Raw genomic sequence first — 11,070 nt, forward strand, 5'->3', positions numbered from 1 at the left:
TTTTTAATATTTTTATTTATTTCCAGGAGAGAGAGAGAGAGACAGCGTGAGCAGGGGAGGGTCAGAGAGAGAGGGAGTCACAGACCGAAACAGGCCCCAGGCTCTGAGCTGGCAGTCAGCACAGAGCCCGACGCGGGGCCCGAACCCACGAACCGCGAGCTCATGACCTGAGCGAAAGTCGGACGCTTAACCGACTGAGCCACCCAGGCGCCCCTCAAGTACACTATTTTCAAGTGGAGCAGTTATACATGGTCAGTCATGACATACACTTGACTCAGTGGGATATTTCCCTGGGAGGCATCTGTTCATTCACGGTGGGGCTTTGTTCGTGGCCATATATCTGTGCTGCGGGTAAATCCTGGCCTAAAACAGGGGTTCTCACAGCGTGCTCTATGCCCAGGGTGTCAGCGTCACTGGGGAGTTCATTAGGAATACAGATTCTTGGCTCCCACCCCAGAGCGGCTGAATCAGGAAGTCTGCTGGATGTGACCCCAAAGGGGTGAGAGAACACACACTGTCTGTCGATATCGACAGAGGAACAAGCAACCAAGGGGACGATCAAGATGCTTCAGGGACAGGCGTCACTTGCGTAACTTTATTTTTTTAAATGCTCATTTATTTCTTTTGAGAGAGAGAGAGACAGAGAGAGAGAGAGGGAGAGAGAATCCCAAGCAGGCTCTGCACTATCAGTGCAGAGCCTGATGCGAGGCTCGAACTCACAAACCGCGAGATGACCTGAGCTGAAACTGAGTCAGATGCTTAATGGACTGAGCCACCCAGGCGCCCCCAGATAAAGCTAGATTATATCACTCAATAAGCGAGGAAGCAGCCTGAAACATACACCTCTGCTCCACTTCCTTCTCTTGATACTGTGACGTAAGACTCACAGCCATTTAGTCAATGCAAATACTTTAGTCATACTCTGTGGTCCGAGGCCAGAGCCATGTTGCTGCAGAGTCAGAAAAAAACGAGAGAAACCTCCTTCTGCCTCCTCTCGATTACACGAAAACGATATAAATGAAGCCGAACTTCCCCAAAAATGCACCCCCATGATGTCTCTGGTGGTCAGTTCTTTCAGAATCCCCAGCACACTGATGGAGAGGACACACAGCCAGTATGTTCTGGAAGGTACAGGGGAAGGGGTGCTCTCCTCCGCTTCCCACAGCCTAGGAGTAGTGCACCGACACCAGCCAGGCTGGCCCAGGGGGCCCCTGGTCGGCTGGTACAGCTTAGAAACCTGCTTCCTCTCCCGGCATCCCCAACTCCTGACTTTTCCCACGCTTTCTACCCAACAGTATTGCGAGAGCTAATGCTCTTAGAAGCACTAAGCTTCATGAGCCAGCAAACTGCAAATAAAGGAACATTTTAAGGGAAAGGACACTTTTGAACCACATCTTTGCTTCAGAACTAGTCCACGTGTCACATTGCCTGTACTTCTCCTGTCTCAGCTGCTAAAGGGAAGAGTCTTCAGCTAAGTACACATGGCTTCTAGGTGACCACAGTCTCTGTTCGTGGAGGGGATCAAGGGCATGTTCTTGGAGGGTGCAGGAGAAAGCAACCTGAATTAGGGTATCATCACCCTAAAACGCCCCCCATTTGAAAACTGATGTAATACAAAAGAGAAGGGAGCCGGGCTGTTAGCAAATACAATCAGACAGTGTAACTTGGATACGGGAACTGCTCACATTTGGTGCCAGGCCAATGGCGGGCACTGGGTAAGATCACCTGGCTCTAGACAGCTAGCCCTGGCGGCATCTGGGTATCCACAGACATCATCTGTCTGTGTACTCACCCAGGGGCAATCCCCGCTCCTCAAAAGGAGCTGCTAAATTATATTTCAAGGCCTCGTTAGCTTACCAAATTCCACATCTCACACAAACAACAGAAGAAGGAAAGTATTAGCTAACAGCATTGTGCCTTATTGATGAATGCCCTTAAAAGCAACGACAGATGACGACTGGCTTCCGAGTTGCTGCTTTCTGAGCTCTGTCATTAGTGCATTGTTTCTGCCTTTGTCACAGGACGTGATGGGGATGGGATGTCATACAGTGTTGTTACTGACGTACTCAGTAATTACAGCACTGCATCCTCAGGTCTTGTATAAGTAGGTATTATTTCTGACCCTGAGGACCCTGGGAACAAATGATATTGGCACAATGTTTCTGGGAACTTTCTCTCTTAAAACAAAGAAGCAGCTTTGATGGTATCAATAACGGCTCCAGAAGCCAAGAATCTTCATTCTTTTTTTTTTTTAAATTTTTTTAACATTTATTCATTATTGAGAGAGAGAGAGACACAGAGCATGAGCACAGGAGGGGCAGAGAAAGAGGGAGACACAGAATCCGAAGCAGCTCCAGGCTCTGAGCTGTCAGCACAGAGCCCGATGCGGGGCTCAAACCCACAAACTGTGAGATCATGACCTGAGCTGAAGTCAGATGCCTAACCAACTGAGCCAGCTAGGCGCCCCCTTCATTCTTGAGACCATAGGATGACCAAGTTGCCAGCAGAGGTAGACCTGCAGCCACCGAGGGAGCTCCACCTGGGGCAGGTGCACCCAGGGGTCTTTGAGACCAGGGTAATCGCTGATGTTTCTATTTGCCAAACTACGTAAATAGACACATTTACTTGTGCGGAAGGTCAAGAGACTTAAAAACAGGCACCTCTTTTCACTGCATTTTCCTATTCTCTACTAGGAAGCAATACAAAAGAAATAACAGAAGGCATAAACACATGAATTCACACATACTGACGTTCACCAGAGTGCTGGTAAAGAATCAGAACAGTTGAAAGCAACCTGGTCCATTCCTCAGATAGAATTCTCTGGTTAAACATTTTCTTTTGAAAAAAACACAAAAAACAAAAAAAATAGTATCATGACATGAAAAAAAAAGATGCTCAATTAGATTAAGTAGAAAAGTCAGGAATATATAACAATACAATCTGAATTGTATGGTACAAATTCGGTATTTACCTAGAAAAACAGACTGAAGGAAAAGAAACCAAAGTGCATTCATTAGGGGCTATGTCAGAGTGGTATGATCTGAGGGATGATGAAAATTCTTCATTTCATGCTTTTTGGTATTTACAAATACATATGGATGTCTCCCATTGGAGAATGCTTTAGACATACCAAGTAATCAACAAACCGGAATGACAACTAAAATGATATTGCTGGCTCTAACGTCTGCCACTGTCAAAGCTGGTCCCTGGTTCCCTGCCATGGAACTTCTATGGACATCCCGGCTCCGTACCAGGCACTTACCTGCGACGGTGTCGTCACACTGATTTCCGGAACAAAGTTGTCCTCAAAGAAACTGATGATGTTCTCCTGTTGAAGTTCCTTTGTTGGGGTGACTTTAGGCAGAGGTGGGACAGGAGGCCCTTTCCTGGTCTACAAAACATCAGAAACACACGCAAACTAGTTTGGCCAAAGACAACATGTGAGATGTGTCGAAATGCCATGAGAACAGTCCTGGGCGGACATGTCGGTCCCCAACAGATTTAGATGTGTGAACAGAAATAAGAACCCCGAACAGAGCAGAGAACTCTGTCATCCTTGCGGGCTCTCTGAGCACCGACAAGTAAGGGTCCCATGAGAAATACTCAGGCAACGAGACTCCATGCATCTCAAAACAAGCGCGATGCGCAGGGCCGGCCGCCTCTGCCTCTAGAGTTAAAATGAAGGCAATGTCTTTTTTGGAGTCCACTGAAAATGATTTCTCATTTCAACAATAAATTAGACTTTGAACACTAGCATCAGGAAAACTCGTCAGTAGAATCAGTGAGACCACCCGTAAACAGCACACATTTCACTTCCCACACGAGTGTTCCGAGGAGTAGGAACTTTACAGATCTATTCCATGGATCTTCTCACGACTCGCCTTAGTTTCAGAGCTTGAACTGCACTGGGGACTTCTAGTCTTCCTGGAGGGATTTCTCCTTTACCCAAAGTGGGGAAGACCAGGGCGGCAATGTTTCTCTGCATTTTCCTTTTCTAGCCTTTACTGTTTTCCCCACTCGTCTCTTCTAGATGCTTTTGCTGAGTGTCTACTCATGTGCCACATACTGGGGGGAATCCCAAAAATGTGAAAAGGCATATAGACATCATGGCTTTCTTGGCCATACTTGACCCGAGTGTAACTGAAAGTGCTGGAGGAAAGAAGGTCCTGGCAGAAGGTAGGATGGATCGGAGCCTTCCTGAGAGCAAGAGGTGAGAGGAGAGGAGGGCACGCAAGCCTCAGGAAGCGAGGCTATGGACAGAGGCCTCAACACACTCAAAGGTGGTGTGAGGATGTAGGCATCCAAACTGGAAAAACAGCTTGATTCCTTAGTGACCTCTCAATGCCTACAGCCTTGAAGTCTCCCCAACAGGAAACTCCTCAATCCACCAGCACCATGGGATTATCCCAGACGGGGGTCCTCACCACGAGTTCTTCCACCCACCCCAGTATATTTGACCTCTTCCTACCTGTGAAGGTGACCTAGGCCTTGCCGGCGCAGGAGACGCAGGTGCCAGCGTGTGATTGGGACTCGCTGTTGGACTCGGGATGGGCGAAGCCTCCTCGGGCGGCGATGGCGTCTTTGCGATGCGGAGTGGACCAGAATCGCTGGATGAACACATGAGAGTGAGCAACGGGCAGTCTAAAGGACGGAACTTACATTTCAGGGGCCTTCCATCCCAAAGGTTTCCTGAGGCATGACAGGTTCTGGCTGTCACCTACCCCCTTCTAGGTTAATTCTGGTTGTTATGAACAGTATTGTCCACTGAGTGCCAGGCCCCATTTGTAATCCATCATCTGTAACTGTCACAATAGTCATGTCTTACTGTCCCTGCTTTACAGGTGAGTAAAGTGAGGCACAGAGAGGTTAAAACCCCTGACATTACAGCATTTGGCTGGCTCTGAATTCAGGCCTTGGGAATCCACCCCCCCTGTTCTTTCCACTGTGCCAAATAGGCTCTCCAAGAATCTTCTAGAGAAAAGCTGAATTCACTGCCCCACTTTCAACTTTTGATTTCCTAGAGAATGTTACTATGTCATAATCAATAGAAAAACCTACACTGAAAATGATAAATTTTATGTTAAAGACATCCTCAAGAGAGCACTAAGATTTTACAGGAGTCTTGTCTGATAAATAACAGTTGGAAACAAATTCATTAGATTTTCCCCTTTCTACGCCTTATAAGACAATGACTGAACTCAGACTCCTTGACGGGCATGAACAAATTATGTGAAGGCAGACTGTCAATAATAGTTCTTGAGAACTCGTTCCATTCCTGGCACCAGGCCAGAGGCTTGGGACCAGCTCAAAGGTGATGAACAGGAGAGGGGCCCTTGGGACACATCCTACTCGCTAAGACCTAGCATCTACAGATTGAGGGAACAGGGTCTCTACCCCAAAATAACTAGCGCATACACCACAGCATGGTCTACATATCCAAGGGAGTGAGTCCTACAGGGAATGTGGATGGACCACATGATTGAGGCTACGGGCCAGCAATCATGGCCTCTGTTTGGAAGCATGGTTCCAATCTACGCTCCACAGGGAGCCCACTGAGCTCACTCACCACCTCGTTCTGCGGAGGAGTATTGAAAAAAACCAAAGGGACATTTGGTAAGTGGCCATGGCCCCACTCCGTCTTCATTTTATCTGATTCAGCAACACTGAAGCTTTCACACACATTTGTTTCACGTCTCAATGAGGGAGTGCCCCTTAAGTTTTTCACGTGCTTCACAGTGAAAACACCCAATGTCATTGTGACGTTCTTATTACACCTTTCTCTTTGTTCCAAGGTCATACTGAGATACTGTATTGGAAAGAGAGCTTCCACTCTTTTCATCTTGTAGGGAGTGTCTTTCCCTTTGAAGCATAAGAGATCCTAAATGCTCACTTGGTGTAACAGCTGTAACAGAGACTATTATGAGGATGGCTACTACAAAGAGCATCATTTGAGAAAATCAGCTCTCTCTAGAGAGATCCAAACACTAACATGGGTAGGAGTGTGTGTTTTTAGAAATGTGTGTGTAGGACTCTATATGTTGATTGGTGTTAAAATTGCAAATATAGAATGTCAGACTGCATATTACCTTACAAGCCATTTAGTTCAATGCCATCTTTTTTTTTTTTTTTTTCCTCTGTGGATTTAAAAAAAATTGAGCTCTTTAACCAGAGGATTAATGGACTCACTCAAGGAAGGCAAAACCTGTTGCCTGCAGAGTCAGAAACCTGAAAGCTGGATCTTCTGATTTCCAGCCCAAGGCTCATGAGTCTGCATTCCTTGAGTGTATGATGCCTGAGAAGGATGCAATAAAAGGGTTCCAAAATCACAGGAGAATGAAGGTATGAAGTCAACTCCTAGGAAGGTAGACAATTCACCTACGGATCACTGGGCCTTCGGTGTATTTGACTGACTGACTCACAATAAAAACTTGCGACAGGATCAAAACAAAGCACATTTGCAAGGTCAAGTCAGGAGGTAAGATGGTGGTGAGGTGTCAACTGCTTCCCCAAACGGATCCACTAAAGATGCCAGCGATCAGCCTAAGGACTAAGTGCTGGGAGCTTAGGAAAATCCTTTCTCCTCCAAAGACAGGAACAGGTGCACAACTAGAAGTTACGTGTTAAAAATTTACATGCTGGCTGACAGGTCCCATGGAAAATGGAGACAGGCAGATCGTCGATTCGATTGTGACAATGACCAAAGCCCACACTGAGTAAATCTGAAGGCTAAAGGTAAACACAGAACTGAGGCTGCTGTCAGTCTCCACGTGGAAAGGCTCCTGTGTTCTAGACTTTTCTAAAAGGATGAAAACAGCGCGGGCTGGTGCAGACTGCAGAAATTGCAATAAGCGCTGTGTGAACTTGGCTCTGACGAGCACGGCCTACCTGGGAGCCCCTTGAATGGTGAAGGCCTTGTCAGCGTGCTGGTCACCCAGCTTCGTCATCACTTCATACAATTTGTGGCAAAGCTAAAGGGAAAGAGACATTGGTCTATTAGCTGTAAGTCATTCTGGTGCCAATTGAGGCTACTGCCCTAAGAGAAGAATTGTTTACTGAAAAACTGAGAACCTTAACGATAGTAGGGATGGTCTCAGGATACCTTTAAATTCTGCAAATGGACAATTGAAAACTCATGTCAAGGGGCGCCTGGGTAGCCCAGTCGGTCGAGTGTCCAACTTTGGCTTAGGTCACGATCTCAAGGTTCATGAGTTCAAGCCCCACGCCAGGCTCTGTGCTGACAGCGCAGAGCCTGCTTGGGATTCTCTGTCTCCCTCTCTCTCTACCTCTCCCTGCTCTTTTTCTCTTTCAAAAAAAAACAAAAAAACAAAAAAAACCCAAAACCAAACCCATGTCAAAACCGAAAGGCCACAAACACAAAAAAACCTTTAGAAAACCAAAATACATTACTTAACCAGAGTACAGGACGGAAAACAAACCCTTATTGTTTCCACCGACTCTACTACAGATAGAGTCGAACAGCCACCCTGCTGAACTAAGAGTACTTGACGACTAAGTGGTAGTTGATGACAGGAGTGTCGACTGACTGAATGTTCGGACACCAATTTTTCCTCAGCCTCAAGAAGTATCACTTTTAAACACCACCTTTTAAAGCTGACTGGAAACAAAACCAAACAAAACAAGACTGTGAGACTGGGACACGGAGAAAGAGCATTCTGGAAGAGGAATGCACAGAGGCCAGGACTCCTGAGGGCGAGGAAGAATTACGGGAGAAACACCACCGACTGTAATCACACGCCACGAAAACAAGCTCGCGGGTAAGCGACGATGCTACGCCATTTCATTTGCTTTCGGGAAAAAAAAATGTTCACTTATTTTATGTCCCATAAGGAAAAATCATCATCCTTACTTACCACCGCTATTTCCTTATGGAACTTGGCCTCGAGGCTGGAAACATTCTTGAAAGTGTTGACGTAGAACCCAACGCGTCTGCCACGTGGAGACACAAGGAGGAAAGAAGGATAGGGAAAGCCTGGTCAGCAAGACTGCATTTTTAAAAAAATTTTTTTTAATGTTTTATTGATTTCTGAGAGAGAGACAGCATGAGCAGGGGAGGGCCAGAGAGAGAGAGAGAGGAGACACAGAATCTGAAACAGGCTCCACGCTCTGAGCTAGCTGTCAGCACAGAGCCCAATGCGAGGCTCGAACCCACGAACTGTGAGATCATGACCTGAGCCAAAGTCGGCCACCCAGGCGCCCCAGCAAGACTGCATTTTTAACGGCAACGAAATGCAATAGGAACAGGTTTCCTTTATATAATTTTTTTATGCTTTTATTTAGTTTTGAGAGCCAGAGAGACATCATGAGCAGGGAAAGGGCAGAGAGAGAGAGGGGGAGACAGAATCCAAAGCAGGGTCCAGGCTCTGAGCTGTCAGCACAGAGCCCGATGTGCAGCTCGAACTCACAAATTGTGGGATCATGACCTGAGCTGAAGTTGGATGCTCAACCGACTAAGCCACCCAGATGCCCCTCCTTTATATAATTTTGAATAATGCTGGGCCGCGACTGCTGGCCTACAGCACTTTCCTAAGGCAGCAGGTGTGAAGAGATGGTGGCTCTCACACTGGGGAAAACCAGGAGAGTGTTCTGATTCTGCAGGTCTCAGGTAGGGATGGAGGATTTGCATTTTTTTTAAAGTGTATTTCTTTTTGAGAGAGGCAGGGAGTAAGCAGGGGAGGGGCAGAGAGAGACAGAGACACAGAATCTGAAGCAGGCTCCAGGCTCTGTGCTGTCAGCATAGATCCCAACATGGGGCTCAAACCCACGAACCGTGAGATCAAGGCCTAAGTGAAGTCAGACGCTTAACTGACCGAGACACCCAGGGGCCCCAGGATTTGGATTTCTAACAGGTTCTATGTGACATTGACGTTGCTCGTGCAGACAGAACGCTTTTTGAACAACTTCCCTGAGAGTCTGCTTGTATTTTAGATGTGTGTCTCGTAAGGGCTGGAGATAGAGAAGTTTATCATTAATTTTTATCATTTAATGTAATGACATATATGTAGTATCGTCTTGGTACCATATGTTTGGATTCTAAAATGTGTTTGACAGGGGGAAATAGAAAACCTACCAGTTAATTATAATCCCTCAGCAAAAATAAGAGGAAGCAAATAAAGACACACGCTGTCCATTCACAGTATCCCAAACAGGCTTGTTAATGGAGAAAATACAGGAAAACTCCTTGAGGTCATATAGGTCATAATGGCGAACTGCCCAAACTGCCCAGGCCAGGTGCTCCCCACACCCACTTGCTTTCCCTACCTCTGCACAGCGATGACCCCAAGTCACCCTAACCCTATACATCCAATCCCACTTCCTTTCTCTACCTCTGAGGAGCAATGATCCCAAGCCACCCTACCCCTATACACTCAATCAGCTTTAAATGCCTCTGCCAGCACGGGTGGGCTTCTTTTAAATTTATAAGCAAACTACCACTTTTGTTCAGGGCTCAGTCTTTAGGGAACAATCCCACTGGGCCCGCTGGCGTAATAAAGCTGTGCTCTCCCCGTTCTCTGCACGCTGCTTGAGTTTTCTCCGGTCTCGGCCTATTTTTCCTCAACATTGTGAAGCAAAGCCACGGGGTGGGACTTTTAGGTCCCTAATGGTAAGCCCACCCCTCGATCCTATGAGTTCAGCCCAACACCTCCTGTATGGGCTCCCTTTGCTCTAAATGAGGACTCTGTATTATTTCCATTTTTTTGAACCCATCTAGTAAATTACTACTTTGACTTAATTCGTGTTCTTGTTTCACTGATGTTCTCACTCCAGAATCCTGACTGGTTCATTAGATTCTAAATCCCAAATAAGGACTTAGACACCAGAAACATTAGACAGGCCGGATATATGGAATAAACATATATGGGGGGGAGGGTTGTAATAATAATAGTATACTATTTAGTATATAATTTAATTATTTAATAATAACTTATTGCGGTGCCTGGGTGGCTCAGTCGGTTAAGCGTCCGACTTCGACTCAGGTCATGATCACATGGTTGGTGGGTTCGAGCCCTACATCGGGCTCTGTGCTGACATCTCAGAGCCTGGAGCCTGCTTTGGATTCTGTGTCTCCCTCTCTCTCTGACCCTCCCCTGCTCACATTGTCTCTCTCTCTCTCTCAAAAATGAATAAAAACATGAAAAATTAAAAAAAAATGATAACTTATTATTGGGGAGTAAGAATGGGCCTGTACACAGGAGGGCCCCTCTTATTTAAACAATGACATGAAAGCACAGATAAAAGGGGGCTTCCTACTTAGCTGTGCCTTGTGTTGAGCAGGATTCCAATAAGCAGAAGTGGATGAATGTTCCATCACCACCATTAAGGAAACAGAAAGAGCTGCCATGTAATAGGCACTTTTATATGTTCCCTCACTTAATTCTTGTAACCACCCCCCAGGGTAGTGAGCCTCATTTTATACCCAGGTCAGCCGAGGCACAGGCAGATTAATTGTCCAAGGTTTTGCAATCAATAACTGGAGAACCTGTACTTGGATCCAAAAGGAGGAAAAACCAAAAGAAAAGCATAGACTGTTTGACAAGAAGTTCTGCTTAAATACAAGTATCATTATTTCTGTACTCTCCAGTTAATTAGGGTTTAGAATTTTAACAAAATAAAAGATAAAAACCCAATTTAGAGACTCAGAGATGAAACAGTAGTTAAGTACTATGTGAAACTCACCAGTAAGACTTACTTTCTCTATGTCTTAACCTGTACCTTAAATTACTACCATGTTCCACTTCATTTTTCTTTTTATTTTATAAGACTAGTTTATTTGGGTTTCCTTCATTTTTTTTCAGCTTTATTGAGGTATAACTGACAAATAAAATGGTGAGATATTTAAAGTGGACATTATGGGGGCGCCTGGGTGGCTTAGTCGGTTAGGCGTCCGACTTTCGCTTAGGTCACGATCTCGCGGTTCGTGGGTTCGAGCCCCGCGTCGAGCTCTGTGCTGACTGCCAGCTCAGAGCCTGGAGCCTGTTTCAGTCTGTGACTCCCTCTCTCTCTGACCCTCCCCTGCTCACCCTGTCTCTCTCTCTCTCTCCTAGAAATAAA

General features: G+C 46.0%; 1 protein-coding gene across 1 annotated transcript in view; it reads right to left on the minus strand.

Moving 5' to 3' along the window:
• Positions 1–11,070, minus strand: part of AMPH (amphiphysin) — a 240,897-nt gene that overhangs the window by 62,781 nt on the left and 167,046 nt on the right. Inside the window, exons 8-11 of the mRNA XM_039223853.1 lie at positions 7,872–7,947; positions 6,886–6,968; positions 4,469–4,607; positions 3,263–3,391 (exon numbers count right to left, since the gene is read on the minus strand). Of these exons, the coding sequence (XP_039079784.1) occupies positions 3,263–3,391; positions 4,469–4,607; positions 6,886–6,968; positions 7,872–7,947 (427 nt within the window). The remainder of the gene's footprint in view (positions 1–3,262; positions 3,392–4,468; positions 4,608–6,885; positions 6,969–7,871; positions 7,948–11,070) is intronic.

Source organism: Hyaena hyaena, unplaced genomic scaffold (genome assembly GCF_003009895.1).
Source record: "Hyaena hyaena isolate Hyena2069 unplaced genomic scaffold, ASM300989v1 scaffold_1466, whole genome shotgun sequence".
In the NCBI taxonomy this organism is placed as follows: Eukaryota; Metazoa; Chordata; class Mammalia; order Carnivora; family Hyaenidae; genus Hyaena; species Hyaena hyaena.